Source organism: Mustela erminea, chromosome 9 (genome assembly GCF_009829155.1).
Source record: "Mustela erminea isolate mMusErm1 chromosome 9, mMusErm1.Pri, whole genome shotgun sequence".
Taxonomy (NCBI): Eukaryota; Metazoa; Chordata; class Mammalia; order Carnivora; family Mustelidae; genus Mustela; species Mustela erminea.
Genome location: NC_045622.1, coordinates 44623294 through 44647766, shown reverse-complemented (window position 1 = coordinate 44647766; position 24473 = coordinate 44623294). Strand labels below are relative to the sequence as shown.

General features: G+C 36.4%; 1 protein-coding gene across 13 annotated transcripts in view; it reads right to left on the bottom strand.

Annotated features, from left to right (window-relative positions):
- PICALM (phosphatidylinositol binding clathrin assembly protein) overlaps nucleotides 1-24473 on the bottom strand; it is a 111080-nt gene that overhangs the window by 48734 nt on the left and 37873 nt on the right. For all 13 annotated transcript variants that reach the window (XM_032357466.1, XM_032357461.1, XM_032357468.1 and 10 more), the window contains 6 exons: nucleotides 19713-19855; nucleotides 15590-15665; nucleotides 12453-12555; nucleotides 5506-5599; nucleotides 2726-2837; nucleotides 353-459 (listed from right to left, as the gene is read on the bottom strand). In XM_032357466.1, coding sequence (XP_032213357.1) covers nucleotides 353-459; nucleotides 2726-2837; nucleotides 5506-5599; nucleotides 12453-12555; nucleotides 15590-15665; nucleotides 19713-19855 — 635 coding nt within the window. The remainder of the gene's footprint in view (nucleotides 1-352; nucleotides 460-2725; nucleotides 2838-5505; nucleotides 5600-12452; nucleotides 12556-15589; nucleotides 15666-19712; nucleotides 19856-24473) is intronic.

Sequence of the window (24473 nt, the reverse complement as noted above, 5' to 3'; positions counted from 1 at the left end):
AAAGACTTGAACTCACATTGAATATTCTCTATCACCTACCAGGACAAATACGCTAAAATACATGGCTAATGCCAAACATAAAAATCTCTGCCACCATTATGTACCACCTACCTGATTTTGCAGAGAAATAAACAATTTAAAAATAGATACCTTTCAATATTGAATATTGAATTAAATATACAGGATATATCTTATTCAATACCACATCATATTCATACCATAACAAAGGATTCAACAACAGCATATGGATATTATTAAATATATACTTTATCATATTTAAGATGTTTCCTTCATTTGAATAATGCCTTATTTCTTTAAAATCTATACTTAACGACAGTTAAGGACAGTTTACCTCTGCAACTTTGAGAAATTCTGAGATTCTTGTCATCCTAGTCAGGAACTTCTTATAGATGTCGAGACCTTCTTTGCACTGGTTCTTTTTCATATCAAAATATTTTTCTGCCAAAAGTAAATGAAAAACACTTTTGTTCACATCAAAACAGAACACTCAAAAAGGAAAAGGATTAAGTAATAGCCCCAAAGAGATGATATAGGTGTCTCAGAGAACACACTCACCCTACAGGAAAAATATTGTGTTATATTAGCTTAGACATTTAAAGCAAATTAAAACAGAGGTGCTATTATATCAAAACAGAAAAATCATTTGACTTCGCCTGTATTACTAGTTTGTTCTATAAAATTCCCTCACAATTTCCTAAATATAATTTGCATTTTTTGTTAACACGTTATACTTTTCTCCATTTAAAACAGCATTAAGTTCTACTTCCAAATATTCTTACTAGTAACATATTAACAAAGATGGCAACTTTATCATGTCCAAATGTCATCTGGAAAACTTAAACTTACTATATGAACAGCAACAAAGAGCTTCATTTATACCCATCACAGGGTCTTAAGACAGATTCCCAAAACTCTGTAGAAAACCTTCTATCTTTTTTTTTTTTTAGGATTTTTTTATTTATTTGTTTGTTTGTTTGTTTTTCCCTCTTTGAAATATATTTTATTTTTTCCCCTTTTTAAAAAATTTATTTATTTTCAGCATAACAGTATTCATTATTCTTGCACCACACCCAGTGCTCCATGTAATCCATGCCCTCTATAATACCCACCACCTGGTACCCCAACCTCTCACCCCCGCCCCTTCAAAACCCTCAGATTGTTTTTCAGAGTCCATAGTCTCTCATGGTTCACCTCCCCTTCCAATTTACCCGAACTCTCTTCTCCTCTCTAACTCCCCATGTCCTCCATGCTATTTGTTATGCTCCACAAATAAGTGAAACCATATGATAATTGACTCTCTCTGCTTGACTTATTTCACTCAGCATAATCTCTTCCAGTCCCATCCATGTTGCTACAAAAGTTGGGTATTCGTCCTTTCTGATGGAGGCATAATACTCCATAGTGTATAGGGAGATTCAAATTAAAACCTTCTATCTTTTACCTAAGAAACAGTAAGTTCAATTTCCCTATCATCATAAATTAAAACATTCCTAAAGGAAGTAAGTTGTGAATAAGCTCATAAAAAGCAAATTTAAATAAATTTTTTTTTTAAAGGGGAGGGGAGGGAAAACAAGCACAATGGAGTGAACACATTTGATACCTGACACTTGATACTTAGGTACTCTTTAAACTGTTAACTTGTGTACTCCATCCAAGTCCCACAGAAAAAAATGATAAATTTTGGCAAAATTGGCAAAATTAACCACATTCTATATATATATATAACTACATTCTGTATATAATGAATATACACATTCTTAAAACGCCTCAAAAGTGAAAGGCATCCCAAAAAATAAATGTTTAATGCATTTAAAATAATTATCAATTTTAAAATTAGGCTTAGAACAAACATCTATTTTACAATTAAAATTCTTTATGGAGTAAATTGTGAGGAAGTAGATTTTTCTGGCAGAGAAAAAACGCCAACTTAATTTTAAGGGGATTTTACTATTTTAAAAAATAGTAAAACTAATAGGAAAAAACCACAGATATATGTAAAAAAACAAAGTTCATCTAGGAGCACCTGGGTGGCTCAGCTGGTTGAGCGGCTGGCTCTTGATTTTGGCCCAGGTCATGATCTCAGGGTCCTGGGATCAAGTTCAGCACAGGGCCCCCTACTTAGTGGGAAGTCTGCTTAGGGATTCTTTGTCTCTCTCCCTCTTCCCCTCCATCCCCTTTCACTCCATTAACCCCTCACACCTGACCCCACTTAGGTATGCACGCCTATGTGTGCATAAGCGCACACTCACTCTAAAATAAGTAAATCTTTAAAAAAAATGAATTTCATCCAGTTGAACCTTCTAGTTGTAAAAAGAAGTATTTAATCACTTAACCCATAATCAGGTATAAAAATCTTTTCTCCAAATAAATTGTCATCAATAACCCAACGAGTGGTTAGGCAGCTCGAAGTAACAACTCACACATTATTTATCAACAGGACACAAGATTAAAAAAAATAAAATGTTATTAAACTACAACAGAGTTGGAAGGGCATGGGTGGCTCAGTCTGTTAAGTGTCTGGCTTCAATTCAGGTCATGATCCCAGGGTCCTGAGATCAAGCCCTGCACTGGACTACCTCAGTGGGGAATCTGCCTCTCCCTCTCCTTCTGTTCCTACCCCTGGCTGTGCTTTCTCTCCCTCTCTCAAATAAACAAATAAAATCTTAAAAGAATAGCAACAACAATAAACTACAGCAATATTTACCCAACAGGTTTATAATTCCTTCATTGTATGCTGCAAACAGTCTAATGGCATCTTTGAACAGGAGCATGAAGGCAGCATTTATTACCCCATTTGTAAGTTCATTACTATTAACCTAAGGGGGGGAAAAAAAAAGATGAGCCAATCTATGTATTAAATGACAAAAACTTCCTTCAAAAACTGCAAATTCAAACATTTAAGTGTATTAGAGAAAAAGACATTTATTTCTTGCAATCAGAGTTACATCCAAATAGCGTAAAAATCTGTCAAGAGTTCAGGCACAAGCAAACAAAAATTCTGTTAACATTCAATTTAATTCAGAAATAAGTCACAAAGAACAAAAGTACCCTGTAACTTCTGAAATTCCTAGGCAATCACCAAGGCACAAAGCTAAACTAGGTAGAAGAAATGTATTTTTTTAAATACACCTTTTTCCAATATTACAAACAAACACCTTCACAATGGCTAGGACAGTATTTCTATTTCATATGGGGGAATTAAATGATACACTGACTGTAAACAGCATAGTACCTTACACATAAAGAATATTACTAAATTATGATGTAACAACAACAAAAAACCCCAGCACCTATTTGTCTATCAAAAATGCTAGAAATACCTTTAGTTTCATCTCAAGAAATTAATCAAAAGAATGAACCAATTAACTTGTTTTTAGGTATAGAAAAACATAAGCACCAAGTTGAACAGTAAACAACAAATTGGTAAATACTTGCAAAATCTCTAACAAGGTTGACTTCCATTACAGAGAATCCTAATAATGAAGCAAATGACAGACAATTCACATAATCATGTTGAAGACTTCCCTTATCAGGTAAATTAAAATATAATAATTACACTAGACTAGAACTATCCTTTCTTTAGCACCAGACTAGGAGATACCAAAACAAGCTATTACTCAGTGCCAACAAGGATGAAGAAAAACAGGCAGTTGTTGACAAGTGAGTGGCTTAATCCTTTTGTAACGTAACTTGGCAGTATTTATTAAAAATTTAAGTGTTTATGTCCTTTGATCCACCAATCTTTTCTAGGCATTAACCCTACAGAATTAGGTTTATAAATGGATAGGTAACACACACTAACACACAAATAGAATTTAGTGTGTCCCCCATCTCTGGTTTCTTCCCATTCATTTTCTGAATTTAAAAAAATCAGAAAAACTCCAAATCCCTGTCAAAAGGAACATCAGGCAAATTGTTACATGCAATGAAGGACAATAGAGACACTGAAAAGAACACAGTTTTATAAAAATATTCATAATTCATCAGGTGAAGTAAGTTTCACAGTTGGACCCTCTAATAAAAACCAAAATAAAGCTCCATAGTTACCCCAATCCCCTATGTCTTATGTCCCTTATGTCACTAGAGATAAGCAAACATTTTCTGTAAAGGACCTGAATTAAATACTTTAGATTTTGCAAATTACACGGTTTCAGTCACAACTACTCAGTTCTGTTATTACATCAAAAAAGCACCAATAAACAATATGTAAGCCAGTGAGCCTGGTTGTATTATAATATTATTATAGAAACTGAATTGAAATTTCATATAATTTTCACCAGTCAAAAATATTTTCTTTAAAATTATTTTCAACCATTTAAAAATGTAAAAATTATTGTTAGCTCACAAGCCATATAAACAGGCAGTAAGCCATAGTTTAATAACCTATTTCAGTCTATGAAGCATCTACAGAATTCATTTATTGTTTATTCAACATGCACTCTATGCACCACATACTCCTGACAATGGAGACATAGTAGAGAAAAAGCAGACCTGGTCCCTGCCCTCAAGAACTTTGAAGACTATCAATTAACAGCACAAGTTAAAGGAAAAATCAATATTTGAGTATGAAATTTTCAAAGTTTCATTCACTAACTTGTACTTATATAAGCTCTAAAATAAAAATGTCTCAAGACAGATGCCCCCCAAAAGAACAGATTTGAAAATGCTAACACCTCACATATCACAAACAAATGACAAGGCTGGTAACTTGGTTTAAATAATGTTCATTGAAATAAAACTTTCAGGGAACACAATGCTTTCAGCAACAGCTACATACATATATCAAGCTGTTTCGTGTGTGTGTGTGTGTGTGTGTGTGTGTGTGTGTGTGTGCGTGTAACAAGTGTACTTGAACTTCCCTGTATTTGTTAATAACTGATATGCTTTTGGTCCTACAATGCAGAAAAAGGTGAAATATTATATTGGCTATTCATAAAGAATATTTACCTATTTTTAAAATCTAAAAACCTTTATCAAAAAAATTTTGATTTTCAGATCAATCCCTTCACCTATCACTTTCTTTAGCTAGTATACCTTATAATTCTAGAGCTAGAGAAGCAACACCAAACAAGTCAGAGCAAATCTAAAAAAATCATAAAATTTCAAACTTACGTAGGGTGGGACCACATTTATAGAGAGTCCATAGCCAAACAGGATATTAATGTGAAAAAATTAAGAGTTTATGAAAACTTGAGAATAAAGACTGTGATCAATAATGTATTTTTTTAGGGGTGCCTAGGTGGCTCAGTGGGTTAAAGCCTCTCCTTTGGCTCAGATCATGATCCCAGGGTCCTGGGATAGAGGCCCTCATTGGGCTCTCCGCTCAGCAGGGAGCCTGCTTCCCTTCCTCTCTCTGCCTGCCTCTCTGCCTACTTGTGATCTCTGTCAAACAAATAATATCTTTCAAAAATAAATAAATAAATAAATAAATGCATAGTTTTTAAATCTTAAATTTTTATAAAAGCATTTGTGCAATCAACTTACATTAAAATCAAGAAGGGCATCCATCTGATTTTGAATAATTGGTACAGTTTTTAGGAGTTTTTCTGTGTTCATTGTTCTCATAACACCATCAGCCCTGTTTTTAAATTAAAAAACAAAAAAAGAAAGAACTGTTGTTAAATCTACATTTTAAGCTCTCATCTGGTTCTCTAAAGAAAACAAGTTGCTATAAAACATCACGTATTTTTAAATCATTATCAAACCTGACATTTCAACAAAAGTCATACAGAGAAAAAACAAAACAGGAAACACTGTATGTCCAACATCAAAGAACTTAAAAAAAAGGTGTAAAAACATTGGACATAAAAATCAAAGCTTACATTATACAGCCAGATTTATAGCACATTTTTCACATGAGGAATCATCTGATCCTCACACCACTCATGTGTGTAAAGGGCAGTTCTACAGATTTTTTTTTTTTTTAATTGAAAAAAAAAGAAAGAAAGAAATCATTGGCCTCAAATCACTAAACATTTCGGACATGATGGAGCCAGGAGATGAACTCAAGTCAGAGGAAGCGCTGCTTTATTTAAGAGATTTTATTTATGACTCAAACAGCAAGGACTTATAAGCCATTAAAATATGTGATATTTAAGAGGAATGCTTCTAAATATTCTATTAAAATTTCCCAAAGATTTAAATATTAGTTTAGATATTTAGTCTAAAGATGTAAGAAATATTAGCAGTGTCAGAAAAAACTAGAATTTTACAAAAGTAGTCCCCAAAACACTAGATAAGAGGTACCTGGGGCTAAGGTACACAATGAACATCAGGCTCCATTTTAAGGGTTGGTGTATGTTTTTCAAATGCTCACCAAAATCCTATAGATAGACTATTCCCATTTTGTTTGATGAAGTTTTAGGTTCCTTGAGATATATGACTGTCTTAAGGTCAGAGAAATAATAGGTGGTAGGATCATTATGTAAACCCAGGTATATTAGACTCAAGAACAGTGCTGTTCATAACCTTTTGTCAGAAAAAAAAAATCACTTCCAGAAAGTGTGTAGACTTTCTCTAATTTACAAATGACCTACATTTACTTATAAACAGCCACTCCTCTCAACTTCAGTTAAAATGCACTAGTTTAGGTCATGTAGTAGAAAATCCATGTTGATTCTCCAACGGGTACTTGTCTAAAATTATATGACTAGACTTACAGTGTTTTCTTCACTATCACATTTTCCGTGTCTTGCTGGCTCCTCATTCTTTACTCATCCTCTAAAATACATGTTTTGTACCTTAAAGTGTTCTTGGCCCCATCCTCTACTCTATGCTTAAACCCCCAAGTAATCTGTCATTCCCAACACAGAAATCGCCAAGATGCCAATGACAGACTTATACTCCTAGACCAGAACTCCCAAGTTCCAAGTTAGTATGTCTAATTGCCCACTTCATATCTCATCTTGTATAAATAACAGGCATGTCAAAACTAGTATTTCCAAAACAAAATCCTTAATGTTGTACCACTATGCCCAATTCTACTCTACTCCAAATCTTCCCAGTAAAAGGTGCCCATCTCCCCAGGGACTTACACCAGAAACCCTAGGGACAATTTTGATTCCTCTTCTCTCACTGGCTCCCATATCATGTCTTTCCAAAGAACTTCAAATTTCTCAATTAAGAAAAATCCTCACAACTACCAAACGCTTTTATTAGACTTTAAAAGACTCAAATAATTCACAAACCCAAGTGCTTTAATATGATTCAGACCAAATACAGGACAATTCATACTCCATACAGAACATCCAATTTTAGGACTTCTTAAATACATTATAATTAAATTCAGATACTTGTTTCTCAAATAAAAAAGCAATGGATTAAAGGCTGGTCCCATGTCCTTATTTACAGAAAATACCTGGGTTACTCTGTCTTTTGCTCATTATATAGTAGTGTCTTGATACTTTGAATCAAACCAATTCAGAATTCAAGGTAATTCAATTTTAAGTTAGTACTATCAAAAAGTGGAATGTTAAAAAGAAAACACAGGGACTGTTATTTAATAACCAACTGAAAAGATCAATCTACAGGCAACTGGATCCATTTTTCATTGAACTATTTAATATGGGGCGCCTGGGTGGCTCAGCGGGTGAAGCCTCTACCTTTGGCTCAGGTCATGATCTCAGGGTCCTGGGACAAGGTCCCACATCAGGCTCTCTGCTCAGCAGGGAGCCTGCTTCCCCTCTCTCTCTGCCTGCCTCTCCGCTTACTTGCAATCTCTGTCTGTCAAATAAATAAAATAAAAAATCTTAAAAAAAAACTATTTAATATACTATTTACAAATTGCTCTAGTCATCTTTCCAAAAACGGCTAAACACCTACTATGTTTATACACTGTGGTAAGTCCTGAAGATATATTATGACTAAGGTTATATTGCCCTCATGGAGGCGACATGTTAACATAAAATCTAACAACAGAAATAAGATTTCCTCAAAGAAATGATGTTTCAGTGAATTATTGAAGAATGACTAAGTATTTACCAAAATAACAAAAAAAGAGGCTTTATTTAAAGAAGGCAGTACTTATAAGCAAAAAGTCATTTAACCATTACTGGTTAATTCATCTTAATTTTTTAATATCCTATACTTCTATTAGAAAATATAGCTGATCTCCACCTCACGTTTTTTATACCAAGATATGTTACAAATGAATCGAAGACTTTAACATAAAATACTATATCCATAAATATATACAATGAAAACATGAATAGGCAATTGATCATTCTGCGGTAGAAAAGCTCATTTTGAGTATCCTTAAAAAGAGAAAAGCCATAAAAATAAGACTACTCAGAAGATTTTAAAACTTTTCATAATGTTTAAAAAAGAGAGAATATAACTTGTAACTCATAACAATTTATTTTCCCAATAAACCAAAAGCTTATTTGTTGGAATGTTTGCCACGTGCTAAGCATTACACACAGTATTTAATTCTTACTACGATCCTAACAGACTAGTAATATCACTGTTTTACATCTTACAGATGAAATAATTCAGAACTTAAATCAAGGCTTCTCCACTGTGCCAGAGCAAACAGTACAAATAGGCTATGCACCAAGATATCAATCCTTAACCCTTCAGCCTCAAGAAGTGTTCTTAATTTAGTCCATTGTCCTGTACAAATACTATCAGCGTATGTGCCATATGGAAAAAAATTAGCATGATGGATATGTAATAAAAAGATCCTTGGGGGCACCTGGGTGGCTCAGTCACTAAGCGTCTGCCTTCAGCTCAGGTCATGATCCCAGAGTCCTGGGATCAAGCCTCACATCTGGCTTCCTGCTTCTCGGAGTTACCTATATTACCTCTATTATTCTTGCAGCATTTCTGGAAGTGAAATTATTTCAAAATAAAATTATTTTTTAAAAGTGAGCAAGCTGGCTGAAGTATGTTACTAAAATTCCTCATCTAACTTGAGTGAAGTTAGAATTCAAACCCAGATTAATCTGACTGAACAGCCTGGGAGGGAGGGATGCATGGTTGGTGACACTCCCACTGCTTGTGCGTGCACACTCTCTCTAAAAATGAATAAATAAAATCTTTAAAAAAAAATAATAAATAGCCTGTGACCTCTTAACATTAAACACAACAGGAAAGAATAAAATACGAAATAAGAAGGGGGCAAAAGATACTGAAAGGCAATGAACAAAGTATGGATTGCATTTTAAGAGACAAAGAGGCTCAGCATCACCATTTATTGAATTATTCAATCACTCAGTACTCAGTGTAAAATGAACACCCAGTAAGATACCTTTTCATGAGGATGGAAGAGTATAGAGGTATCTGTAACTGTATTTAAGTCAATAATTTGGTACAACTTTTATAAAGGCCAATTTGTTTTCTATTAAAATGTTAGATGTATATACTGGTTTACATATACCAAACATACAAAATTATTACCCCAGTAAGTAAAACTTTACTATTTACCACACAAATCCTCTCCAAAAATAAAACAACTCACTGAGGTTCAGCCATAATATGATACATTTCAAGCACTGTCACTTTCTCAACTTATACCCTAATGTCCCATTATTTTTTCTTCCTTATATACATGATCTGATGAATATATATGTATGTGTATTTGTCAATTTTGTGCTTCTTGGTTCACTCAATTATGGCTCCTTGATTCACTTTCCTTTCCCTTTAAGAGTAGTTTCCTTGGGGCGCCTGGGTGGCTCAGTGGGTTAAGCCGCTGCCTTCGGCTCAGGTCATGATCTCAGGGTCCTGGGATCGAGTCCCGCATCGGGCTCTCGGCTCAGCAGGGAGCCTGCTTCCCTCTCTCTCTCTCTGCCTGCCTCTCTGTCTACTGTGATCTCTCTGTCAAATAAATAAATAAAATTAAAAAAAAAAAAAAAGAGTAGTTTCCTTTATGGAATACTAAATATGTCAATACTAAATATACTGTGATTAATCAAGGCTGTTCTCAGCCAAATAATAAAAGTCTGCTCTATTAAACACAGAGTGCAGCAACTCTCCTCAATCTCAAAACTAGCCCTTCAGATTAGGAAAAAAGTTACTACTTTAAAAAATCTATTAACATGGAGGCGACTGAGTGGCTCAGTCGTTAAGCATATGCTTTGGCCCAGAGTTCTGGGATCGAGCCCTACATCGGGCTCCCTGCTCGGTGGGAAGCCTGCTTCTCCCTCTCCTACTCTCCCTGCTTGTGTTCCCTCTCTTGCTGTGTGTCTCTCTGTCAAATAAATAAATAAAACACTTTTAAAAATCTATTAATATGAAATCTACAAATTTCTGAAGATTAGTTTTACTGAACATACTTTATAGTGAAATATTATAGAAGTCAAAATGGAAAATGGTTCATGGGACAGAATACTGGAATTAAGAACCAGATTTTTAAGACAAGCTCCTCTATTATCATCTCACAAACAACAAAGTACTTTAAGATAGGAAACAAAATCTGTGGAATTTAGTTTTGGTAAATTCCAAACTAATCACCTCCTAATAGGTACACAGAACATTTAGGTTTTAAAGATGCCTAGTGGGATGCCTGTGTGGCTCAGTCAGTTAAGCAGCTGCCTTCGGCTCAGGTCATGATCCCAGCGTCCTGGGATTGAATCCCACATCAGGCTCCTTGCTCCTCGGGGAGCCTGCTTCTCCCTCTGCCTGTCACTCTGCCTCCCTGTACTCTCTCTGTCTCTCTGACAAATAAATAAATAAGTAAATAAATAAAATAGATTAAATAAATAAATAAATAAGATATGCCTAGAGTCGCCTGGGTGGCTCAGTTCGTTAAGGGTCTGACTCTTGGTTTGAGCTCAGGTCATGATCTCTCACTCATGGGATCAAGCTGAGTCAGGCTCCATGCTCAGCCCAGAATCTGCTTGGTATTCTCTCCCTCTGCCTCCCTCCCACCCCTCCTCGCCCCCGACCCCACCCTGCATGTGCAGGCAAACTCTCTCTCAAATAAATAAAATCTTTTAAAAATAAAAATTTAAAAAATTTAAAGATAAAAATGCTGAGGCGCCTGGGTGGCTAAGTCGGGCATCAGACTCTTGCTTTGGCTCAGGTCATGGTCTCCCAGTTGTGGGACTGAGCCCCACTTCAGGATCTGCATTCACCAGATCTGCATTCTGCTGGAGATTAATCTCCCTATCCCTCTGCTCCTCCCCCTGTTCCTGCACTCACAAGCACACTCTCTCAAATAAATAAGTAAAATCTTTAAAAACTAATAGTTAAATAACCAAGTAGTTATTTCTACATTTGTATTATATTTTCCATTGAAGTCTAATAATTTAACATTTCAAGAGAACAATTTAAAGAAAACATTAACTGCTTAGAGATTTGAGCAGTAGGGAAATTCAGAAAGGCACTTATCAAAATATTTCTGCAGACGCCAGATTCCCCTTAGGGCAGTCCTTTAGAGCTATAAGGGTCACCAATGCCCCTTAAGAATGTCTTTATTGGGGGCGCCTGGGTGGCTCAGTGGGTTAAGCTGCTGCCTTCGGCACAGGTCATGATCTCAGGGTCCTGGGATCGAGTCCCGCATCGGGCTCTCTGCTCAGCAGGGAGCCTGCTTCCCTCTCTCTCTCTGCCTGCCTCTCCATCTACTTGTGATTTCTCTCTGTCAAATAAATAAATAAAATCTAAAAAAAAAAAAAAAAAGAAAAAGAAAAGAATGTCTTTATTGGCTTTTACTTTTTTTTTTTTTAAGATTTTATTAATTTATTTGACAGACAGAGATCACAAGTAGGCAGAGAGGCAGGCAGAGGGAGGGAAAAGCAGGCTTCCCACTGAGCAGAGAGACTGATGTGGGGCTTGATCCCAAGATCCTGGGACCATGACCTGAGTCAGAGGCAGAGGCTTTAACCCACTGAGCCACCCAGGTGCCTCTTTAGTGGCTTTTTCCTAAGCTCATCTATCATATACCCCAAGAAACATCTATATACCAGGTTGTATCAGGTAGCAATCCACACTGCAACAAGGATGCTACAACTTGAATACATTTTGCTGGGTGAGAAAAGCCAGACTCAAAAGGCCACGTAACGTATGATTTCATTTACATAAAATAGGCAAAAATCCAGAATAGGCAAATCCATAAACACAAAGTAGATTTGTAGCTGCCAGGGTCTGAAGGAAGATGGAAACGGGAAGTGATTCCTAATGGGTGTGAGGTTTCTTCCAGAAATGACGAAATGTTCCGAGATTAGACAGTAACGTGGCACAACTTTGTAATATACTAAAACCCACTTAATTATATACTTTAAAAGAGTGAATTCTAGATTGTGTGAATCGTATCTCAATAAAGCTGTTATCGTAGCACAAAAAGCTTATGATGTACTTCAAAGAAATATAAATTCATCATTCAAAACTGGTCTAACATTTCACAATTTGTAACTTAATAATTTCTATGGTTTACATTTTAAAATAGCCAAATACACCAGATATTAAAAAAAAAAAAGAAAGAAAGCTTAACTCACCCCCTTTTCACTTTTGTGAAATCAAATGCAACTTGTCTGTATGAAACTGCTTTTTCATTGAGATATCTACTATACCGCCTAATAAATGTAGACATGTCATACCCTGTAAGAAACAAAAAATGTTTTAACAAATTACTGAAATCCCAATTTGCTTAGAAAACCAACTCATTTCATCCAATGACAATATCTTGATATCCCAACTCAATCTAACGATGTATATTGTGACTAGTAATAGTATCACATTAAAATCTCTAAGACCTCACATGTTTTAAGTCAGGAAAGTCCTATGTGGCTTTGAAAAACCTCCCTCCACTTATAATTTCACTAATAAATATTTCTATTTTACCTCTAACCAACATTCCTACCACAACTGGAAAACCGTGTTCTCTTAAACACTCTTTGATAACCTCATAATTCAAATTTAACATCCTATGGGACCATAAGCCCCTGTCCTCAAATCATTTAGCAATTTTATAATTTTCATACTTATGAAATCTTCAGTTGTGTATTATTTGCAACAACCAAACTTACATATGCCAATCTGTAAGAAGTGCATAAAATTACTGCATAGTACAATGAAAGAAACAGCAATATGCAAGTTTAAAGCTTAAGAAACTAGAGGGATATTTTTGATAAAACTTTCACTAAGATTTTACCATAATCATGAGATTTGAAAACTTCAGCAACATAAGATCAAATCAATGTTATTTAAAAAGCAACTTTTATTTTAATTATTGCTTTGCTCAAGAAGTCTATAATTTTTGCTACTCATTAAAAAGCAGGTCCATCTTATTTTAGCTCATCTTCATCTAATAAATTTCACTTTATTTGATGATCTCTACAACTTTAAAAGGCAATAGCAAAAGGTATCATTTCTGTGACTGGATTTAACATCATTACCAATTCATTTATTCAGCAAATATTTATTGAGTGCCTACTCAGTGCTGCTGGAGAAAAACCAATGAATAAAATGGAAAAAAGAAATGACTGCCCTCATATATTCTTGTAACTACTACTGTATTGTATAAGGTGTTACATATATTCCCTACCTCTTTTAGTTTCTGACACTTTCCCTGAACACTGTGTTCCCATAATACTCTTATTCCGTGTTTAGTTTCTACCTCTTTGATGTACAGTGTTTAACTCACTAGAGGCTTATTTATACTTATACACACCCAGTATAACATCCAGTGTGTGCATGTGTATATATATATACATACACACAAACACACCCCCCCACATATACATACATAATATATATACTATGTATACACACATACACACACACACATACATAACATAACAGACTTCACCCAACAAAATACATATGAAATAAAAATTACTGGTCAAAACCACTGAAATCACGTGCTTTTATTTACTTTCTGGGCTTTCTCTACAGAACAGGAGCTTTAAATAAAAGGCCTAAAAAATGATCTCTATATAAAAGGAACAAAAGTCCTAAAACCTTATTACTAGAAGTGCTTAATTTCCATCTTAAGAAAGTAGAAAATCAGTAGCTAATAAGGCACCAAAAATTCCCCATTTGGACAAATGCATATACTCTGCTTTTGAGTAGTGGTTTGCAAACTGTTTTCCAGAGATTCTTAACTTCTAATGAAGTGAATGAAGGGGAACAGAATAAAAAATACGAGCAAGCAGAGTTTCTTCCATATCCCTGAGAAGAGACCAACTCCAGTTTTATCTGCTACATATTTCTGGTGTCTATTTAAGGTTTTACTTGAAAAAGGTATTCTACTGCTAATTTATTCTTAACTACTGAGAGTACTACTCCTCTTAAAGAAAAATCAGTCTTGTAACACTCAGTCCTATGTAGAGATTACTGGCCTTCCAAAATCTCTGGAAGATAGGGTATTTGATTCATTCTAATTAATACTCCCATCTGCCCAAAGTGAACAAGTATTGAACTGGGCAGTCCCTGGCCCAAACACTGCTAGTCACTAAATTCCATTGATGTTACCTCCACAAGACACATTATTCTGGTCCTTACTACCTTTCTACTAGTGACCAGAACAAGGACCAGAACAGTCTCAATGTCTTTAAGACTTTATCACTCTAATCCAACCTGTACTGACCTATGGCAATTTATAACACACACTCCCTCTCCCCTTCTTCCTCAAATCAAAAAACTCTGATGGTTTCTCACTGCATTATAAAACCCCAACTCTATAAAAGTCTTCCATGTCTGACTTTGGCCCCAAACAGCTTCTTGAAGGAGGCCATCTGCCACCACATGTCCTGCAATACGTCACTTGTAAATTCTATTCATATTCATTTGCTCTACAAATCTTAAATATCCCATACTCCTTCATATCTGTGTATATCTATGTACTTTTGCTTAAACAAACCCACATCCTTGTCCATCTTTCAAAGACATTTCCCAGATTGAGCCCTACTGTTGAATATTCCCAAGTCGTACGGTATGCCCCTTATGATGTCATTCCTAGACTTGACCCTGTACAATGTTAACAGCCTAGTTCTCGAGCTAAGTACAACAGATCCCAGTAACACAAAACATGCATGGAGCACATAGCCATCTCAAGTTACTAAATTAAAAGTAGAATAAATAACAGATGTGATCATCAGTGAGTAACTCATCCGAATAACATACCATACTTACCTTTGCTACTAAAATATGTAATATTCCCAGCTACATTTTTAAAATAAAGCATAAAATAACAAGAGTAACAATGAAATCTCATACTTACATAGTGTTTCCTGTGTGCCAGGCATTGTTGTAAGCACTTTACATTTATTAACTAGATTAAGCCTCTTTACAACCCTAGAGAGTAAGTGCTATCTTTATTCCTGACTCTATAGACCCAGAGAGGTGAAGTAAGTTGCTCAAATTCACACTGTTGGTTAGTAGTAAAGATGGGACTAAAACCCAGGCAGTTAAATTCCAGAATCCATGCTCTGAAACCACTATCCAGTTCTATTTCTTACAGTTCCAGGTGTCAAGTACTAAAGTCAATGTAATCATCACATTAAAAGGCAGTCTTTTCCTCCTTATACCTTTCACTAAAATATGTGATTCCTCCACAGCTAAAAGACAGAGTTCAGCTCTGCAGTAGTCATCATACAGGGTTGATTTTCTATAATGAAAAAGTTGTCTTTACCTTGCAATCCACTTTTATCCAAAAAATTGCTTAAGTTAAACAGCGTGTTTCTTGAAGCCAAATACTGAATAAAGCGCTGGAAAACAAACAAATGATTATGTCAAATTAAGGTAATGCCATCTAACAACCTCTAATTCAACAATGGGGAAGGGAATGTGTTTAACACATTCTGTTAAGCTTATCTAACTTAAATTTCTCATTCTCAGTCCTACTAACAAGTTACCAAACCTAAATACATAATACATATATGTCACTAGCACAAAGGAATTTATTAAAGCCTAATGCTCATGGCTTTGGCATAAGCATCAAAATAAAAGGAAATAGGCACTTTTACCCTGGAATCAGCAATTCTGGCTTTACTACAGCATTATTAGAGCTATAGCTAATCACACTTAAGTGGCATCTTTAAACAGCTACCTGATGATCCATACTTTTATGACATTTTTAAGAATGAAATACTTACAATCATACAAGAGAATAGTATTACAGATATCCCCTCACCCACTGTCCAGATTAAACCGAGGCCATATTTACTTTAGATCGTCTTACAGAAACAAAACATTAAAGAGTCTATTGAAGCACTCCTTCTATCTCATTTCCTTCCCTCTTCAAAATCACTTTTCTGAAGTAGGTTATCTATCACTCTAACACATATTTTTATAATTTTTCTATTTAACCCATACAAGGTACAGATTTTCTTTTCTATTTTAAAATTACAGAAAAATCATACCGTACTTATTCTTTTCCAATGTGCTTAAAATTTTTAATAACTTTTCCTCAAGAATTACCCATTTAATATATGTAGATCTAGTTCATTCATTTAAAGTGATATTCTAGTACTTAAGTGATCTACTATATCATTATGTATTCATTTCTACATGGATGTTTAGGTTCTTTCCAATTTCACTATTATTAACAATGTTTCATAGGCATCTTTGTATTGGTCTCCCTGTGCAAACATACAGGAGTTTACCATGATATAAACTTAGGGTAGAATGGCTGAATCAGCATGTGTGTAAAGGTCATCTCAAAATTCTGCCAAATTCTCTCCAAAGTACTTACTTACCACAGAACACAACCTTAACTTCCCTTTTTATACACCCTCTAAAATAGCTAATTCCTTTCAATTTCACTTCTCCTTAGGATTTCCTTTTTTTTTTTTTTTCAATGTGTGCAGAGGGTTAAATCAATTAGGGTACACACCATCACTCCCCTAATCTTGTTCATGTGCCTTCACCTCAAACTAACAAGCCCAAGATTTTGAAAAACAATTTGTAAATTGAAGGCTCACATTTCATCATTTACCCTAAAATGACTGGTTGCAAAAAAGTGTTAAAATATCCCAAGACAAAAGGTCCCCAGGCGGCTCAGTTGATTAAGTGTCTGCCTACAGCTCAAATCATGATCCCAGGGGCCTGGGATCCAGTCCTGAACGGGTCTCCCTGCTCAGCGGAGAGTCTGCTTCTCCCTCTGCCAGGATTCCGCATCGGAAGTAAAAAAATAAAATCTTGAACAAAATACTAAGACAATATTAACTCTAAAATTAATCTAAAATACTAAGACAGGGCGCCTGGGTGGCTCAGTGGGTTAAGCCGCTGCCTTCGGCTCGGGTCATGATCTCAGGCTCCTGGGATGGAGTCCCGCATCGGGCTCTCTGCTCAGCAGGGAGCCTGCTTCCTCCTCTTTCTCTCTGCCTGCCTCTCTGCCTCCTTGTGATCTCTGTCAAATAAATAAATAAAATCTTTAAAAAAAAAAAAATACTAAGAAAATATCACCTCTCAGCAGTGATAATTCTTTATTGTGGGAAGTTTGCCCTGTGCACTATTTAGAAGCATCCTTGGCCTCTGTCTAGGGGTGCCAAGACCATCCCCATCATTTTTGACAAATGTCCCCTGGCAGGGGCAGAACAGGGGATCCGTTTCCTCCTTTCCCGATAGTATTCTCAACACCAACAGCACAGTAAAATCATATGCATACTTTCTCAAAGACTAATAAACCTGTCAATGAGAAGAACATCACATCTGTCTTAGCTTAAGGGAAATTAAACATGGGTTTATCTAAAAACCACACAGAAACGCTATCATCTCTCTTCTCCTGTCAGTCAAATGTAAGGAATGACAGTCAATTTTGTTTCTTTGCCTTTGTCAAGGTTTTACTTCTAATATTCTCACCTTTTTTTTTTATAGATTTTTTTTTTTTAATTTATTTGACAGGCAGAGATTACAAGTAGGCTGAGAGGCAGGCAGAGAGAGAGGAGGAAGCAGGCTCCCTGCTGAGCAGAGAGCCCGATGTGGGGCTCGATCCCAGGACCCTGGGATCATGACCTGAGCTGAAGGCAGAGGCTTTAACCCACTGAGCCACCCAGGCACCCCATATTCTCACCTTTTTTACAGTCTCTAAAAGCCATTATTAATAGTTTTCCTCTTAATTTGGCATTCTAATTGGTTGTATTTGTGGCTTTTACTTTTTAAAGAATAAACTATAAATATTCTTTTAAAAGGTGAAAAATATAATAAGCCTGAAATTCTTCAGAATGATCATAATCTTAAACAAAGTATCAACAAAAACAGAAACTATTACCCTAACTAAGATCAAAATGCTTCAAGTTATATTAAAGCTAGTATATCCAAATATTTTGATTGACTTTGTACACTGGTTATAATAAAATAGAAAGCAACTAAGTGGCATATGTTCTAAAAATGATCGAGTCTATTGACTAAGCAATCATATTTCAGCTAACACGTCTGGAAATAACTTTTGGGGGCGCCTGGGTGGCTTGGTGGGTTAAAGCCTCTGCCTTCGGCTCAGGTCATGATCCCAGGGTCCTGGGATCGAGCCCCACATCGGGCTCTCTGCTCGGCAAGGAGCCTGCTTCCCTTCCTCCCTCTCTCTGTCTGCCTCTCTCCCTCTCCTTGTGATCTCTGTCTGTCAAATAAATAAATATAATCTTTAAAAAATAATAATAACCAGAAAGCAAAATTTTTAGGAAAGGGAAAGTTAAGAAAATTATAGAATATGTGACCCATTAGGTTGTCACTAAAAATGATAAATATAAAAAAAAAACCAGAATATGGAAAAGCTTATGGTTTCATGTTATATAAAAAAGCTAAATGTAATATTTTATCTAAATTTTGATTGTAGCTATAAAAAAATAACTCCTGGACAAGGGCCAGAAGGGAACACCAAAATATACATACAGTAAGATCTGCTGCAATGAAATAGGTAAATTCTTGCTTTAATTCTGAACTTCAGTGATGCTTTCTGATATCTGCCAAAGCTGCAGCAGAGCTTTATCACTGAAAAGCCCAAAATGAGTAAAGTGATGGATGTTGGAAAGTCATTATGCTCAGAAGTCTAATACCAATAACTAAAGTCCCTCCCCATTTCTCCAGAAGCCATCTCTCAGCAACCAGTGGGCTGCATTTTTCTATAGTGCATACTAAATGTAGATTTATCTACACGCATTAAAATATTCTTTTAACATAATTTTAAATGTTCGCTTTAACTCAACTTTACAAGTAAGTATACTGGGCTGAGGAAACCATTTAAGAGAAGAACTAAAAAATCTGTTGCTAGGCTATCACGGAAAAAAAGACATTTCTCTCCAACGTTAAAATGCAAAAGCTTACACATCTTTTTGTTAACTTTTTGGGGAATGAAGACTTCAAAGAAGATTTAAGACACACCTCTGCTTAAGGCACCCTTAAACAGTCCCTCTCAGCAAATGCCATCTTAGTCCTCAATATAATAGCTTTCAACTAAGTTAAGTGGTTCCAGAGACTGTATGAAATGAGACAGACATCTGAGCCACAATAAAGCAAAAAGACATAAGATCTACACATAAGGTCTACAAAGACCAGTGCTGCTTAAAGAACCTACCTTTAGAGATTAATCTCTGTTTCTTGATCCCATTATTATAAGTCCTCTGTGCTTTGACCCACTTTCACTTCCCAACTTACAGACCATCTCCTCAAATTGTACAATCTACAATTACATTTCTGCCTAGTCACTTTGCCCTTTTAACCTGTTATTATTGGTTGCTGAAGTCGTTCCTAAAATTTCAGTGGGAGAAACAAGCTGAATAGTCATCACAGCAGTATGGTTAATTAAAAATATGGCTTACCTCATTTCCATACACCATCAAATGATGAGTTGTAATGAGAGATTTGAAGACCACCACCCAACTACTGTTAGTAGTTCTTTCAAATAAACTGTCTGCCAACTGTGGGATGTTCACATTCATCTCATTTGTGCACTGAATTAAGTCTGCAATTAAACAACAACAACAACAAAAGGTTTAATCTCTAGCTTTAATTTACTTCTAATTTCAGATGTGCATGCTAACAAGTGGAAAACCTAACAGGGGAGCAACCACTGATAGTCTGGATAAGTTATTAAAAAATCTCTTAGGAGAACAATTGAGACCACTGAGAAGTTAAGAGGATACTGATTAGGGTCACATAAATGATCAGTAACATCAAGTAAATCAAACTTCCTCTGAGAGCACTTCATCCTCAAATATTCTATTTATCTCAAAAGAAGCTATTTCAAAGAACTTGAATTCTTGAAGAACTTTCAATTCTGTTAATGCTCATAAACCTTCAGAACTACAATGCTAGGATTATTCATCCCTACCATTAAAAAAAAACTTAAATCATATATATGGAAGCATGAACAAGCTGAGGGTCAAACTACCTTTATTAATATTCTCCCTAGAATGCTGTGTTTGCATTATTAAAAAGACAGAGCAGATACGTGGTCTGAGAGTAGACAGGATCTCAATTTGTTTATATAAATTTTCATTCTTCTCTCCCTTCAGTTTTACTGAGTTAGCTCAGTCACCAGTTGGTATCAACTAGCTAATACGAACAAATAAAACTGGAAACTAACACAAGTTTTTGCTGCATAGATTTCCAAGTAAGAAATGATCCAGGAACTTCATTTGCTATTACTCTGAACAGTTAAAACAACGTACGTTCCAATTTTTTAAAAAAAGATTTTATTTATTTATTTGTCAGAGAGAGAGAAAGAGAGAGAGTGCGCGCGAGAGCGAGTACAGGCAGACAGAGTGGCAGGCAGAGACAGAGAGAGAAGCAGGCTCCTGCCAAGCAAGGAGCCCGACGTGGGACTTGATCCCAGGACACTGGGATCATGACCTGAGCCGAAGGCAGCCGCTTAACCAACTGAGCCACCCAGGCGTCGCCGTACATTCCAACTGTATGTTTTAAACAGGAGAGCATTACTATAAAATAGTCGAACACAATTGTTTCAGCACCAAAACTGAGGGAGAGGCAGCTCTAAACAGACCTCAGAGTTTTACCTCCAATGTACTCAAGAGACATTATTTTCAAATTCAATGAAGAAAATAAAAATATAATCCAATTTAGAGAACAGAGAGGAAGACCAAGAAATGAGTTGTTTTAAAGTATGTTTAAAAATATACAAGTATCGAAGATGGCAGAGAAGTAGCAGGCTGAGAATACATCACGTAGCAGGAGATCAGCTAGATAGCTTATCAAACCATTGCAAACAACTACAAATTCAACAGGAGATCGAAGAGAGGAAGAACAGCAATTCTAGAAACAGAAAATCGACCACTTTCTGAAAGGTAGGACCTGCAGAGAAGTGAATCCAAAGCGACGGGAAAACAGACGGGGGGGGGGGGGGGGGCCCCTCCCGGCAAGCGGCAGAACAACGGAGCACAAAATCAGGACTTTCAAAAGTCTGCTCCACTGAGGGACACAGCTCCAGAGGCTAAACCGGGGTGAAGCCCATGCGGGGCCAGCGTGGCCCTAGGTCCCACTGGGTCACAGAAGGATTGGGGGGTGTCTGAGTGGCACAGAGCTCACAGGTATTAAACTGGGGAAGTCGGCTACAGAGACAGAGCCAAGGAGTGAGCTCTCAGCTCGGGTTTACCTTGAACCAGTCACAGGCTGGGTGAGCTCGGAGCACGGCAGAAGCCAGGGAGACGGGAGTGATTGGGCTTTTTTCTCTGAGGGCGCACTGAGGAGTGGGGCCCCAAGCTCTCGGCTCCTCCGGCTGGAGACTGGGAGGCCGCCATTTTCATTCCCGTCCTCTGGAACTCTACAGAAAGCGTTCAGGGGACAAAATCTCCTGATTAAGGGTGGTGCAATTCTGTCTGGGGCAAAGACACTTGAGAATCACTACAACAGGCCCCTCAACCAGATGATCAACAAGAAATCCAGCCAAGACAAAGTTCACCTACCAAGGAGAGCAGCAGAATTCCAGTGGAGGAGAAAACAAAGCATGGAACTCACCACGGCTTTCTCCCCACGATTCTTTAGTCTTAAAGTTAATTTAATTTTTTTTAATTTAATTTTTTTTCTTCTGCTAAATTTTTTTTTAACATTTACCCTTTTCTTTTTTAACATTTTTTAACAAGTTTATCTAATATATATATAATTTTTCTTTTTTATATTTTTTCTTTATTGGTTTTCTTCTTTTATTTTTTTTTTTCTGAACTTCTTTTTATCCCCTTTCTCCCTCCCACGATTTGGGATGTCTTCTGATTTGGTTAAAGCACATTTTCCTGAAGTCTTTGCCACCCTTTCAATATTTTATTTGCTCCTTCATATACTCTTCTCTGGACAAAATGACAAGGCAGAAAAACTCACCACAAAAAAAAGAACAAGAGGCAGTACCGAAGGCTAGGGACCTAATCAATACAGACATTGGTAATATGTCAGATACAGAGTTCAGAATGACGATTCTCAAGGTTCTAGCCAGGCTCGAAAAAGGCATGGAAGATATTAGAGAAACCCTCTCTGGAGAGATAAAAGCCCTTTCTGGAGAAATAAAAGAACTAAAATCTAACCAAGTTGAAATTTAAAAAGCTATTAATGAGGTGCAATAAAAAATGGAGGCTCTTACTGCTAGGATAAATGAGGCAGAAGAATGAATTAGTGATATAGAAGACCAAATGACAGAGAATAAAGAAGATGAACAGGAGCGCCTGGGTGGCTCAGTGGGTTAAAGCCTCTGCCTTCGGCTCAGGTCATGATCCCAGGGTCCTGGGATCGAGCCTCGCATCGGGCTCTCTGCTCGGCAGGGAGCCTGCTTCCTCCTCTCTCTGAGCCTGCCTCTCTGTCTACTTGTGATCTCTGTCTGTCAAATAAATAAATAAAATCTTTAAAAAAAAAAAAAAAAGAAGCTGAACAAAAGAGAGACAAACAGCTACTGGACCCTGAGGGGAGAATTTGAGAGATAAGTGACAACATAAGACAAAACAACATTAGAATAATTGGGATTCCAGAAGAAGAAGAGAGAGGGGAGCAGAAGGTATATTGGAGAGAATTATTGTAGAGAATTTCCCTAATATGGTAAAGGGAACAAGCATCAAAATCCAGGAGGTGCAGAGAACTCCCCACCCCCCAAATCAACAAGATAGGTCCACACCTCGTCACCCAAGAGTAAAATTTACAAGTCTTAGCGACAAAGAGAAAATCCTGAAAGCAGCCTGGGAAAAGAAGTCTGTTACATACAATGGTTAAAAATATTAGATTGGCAGCAGACTTATCCACAGAGACCTGGCAGTCCAGAAAGAGCTGGCATATATTCAGAGCACTAAACGAGAAAATCATTCAGCCAAGAATACTATATCCAGCTAGGCTATCATTGAAAATAGAAGGAGAGATTAAAAGCTTCCAGGACAAACAAAAACTGAAAGAATTTGCAAACACCAAACCAGCTCTACAGGAAATATTGAAAGGGGTCCTCTAAGCAAAGAGAGAGCCTAAAAGCAGTAGATCAGAAAGGAACAGAGACAATATACAGTAACAATCACTTTACAGGCAATACAATGGCACTAAATTCATCTCTCTCAATAGTTACCCTGAATGTTAATGGGCTAACCGCCCCAATCAAAAGACAAAGGGTATCAGAATGGGTTAAAAAAAAAAAAATCAGTATGTTGCCTACAAAAAACTCATTTTAGACCCAAAGAAACCTCCAGATTTAAAGTGTGTGGGGGGGAATAATTTACCATGCTAATGGACATCAGAAGAAAGCTGGGTTTAAGGATTGTAAGGCAATCCTTACATCAGATCAATTAGATTTTAAGCCAAAGACTATAATAAGAGATGAGGAAGGACAATATCATACTCAAAGGGTCTGTCCAACAAGATGATCTAACAATTTTAAATATCTATGCCCCTAACGTGGGAGCAGCCAACTATATAAACCAATTAATAACAAAATCAAAGAAACACATCAACAATAATGCAATAATAGTAGGGGACTTTAAAACTCCCCTCGGTGAAATGGACAGATCATCCAAGCAAAAGATCAACAAGGAAATAAAGGCCATAAATGACACACTGGACCAGAGGGACATCACAGATATATTCAGAACATTTCATCCCAAAGCAACAGAATACACATTCTTCTCTAGAGCACATGGAACATTCTCCAGAATAGATCACATCCTGGGTTCTAAATCAGGTCTCAACCAGTATCAAAAGACTGGGATCATTCCCTGTATATTTTCAGACCACAATGCTCTGAAGCTAGAACTCAATCACAAGAGGAAATCTGGAAAGAACACAAATACATGGAGACTAAACAGCATCCTTCTAAAGAATGGGTCAACCAGGAAATTAAAGAAGAATTGAAAAATTCATGGAAAGAAATGATAATGAAAACACAAGGGTTCAAAATCTGTGGGACACAGCAAAGGCAGTCCTGAAAGGAAAATATATAGTGGTACAAGCCTTTCTCAAGAAGCAAGGTCTTGAATACACACCCTAACCCTACACCTAAAGGAGCTGGAGAAAGAACAAGAAAGAAAGCCTAAACCCAGCAGGAGAAGAGAAATCATAAAGATCAGAGCAGAAATCAATGAAATAGAAACCAAAAAAACAACAGA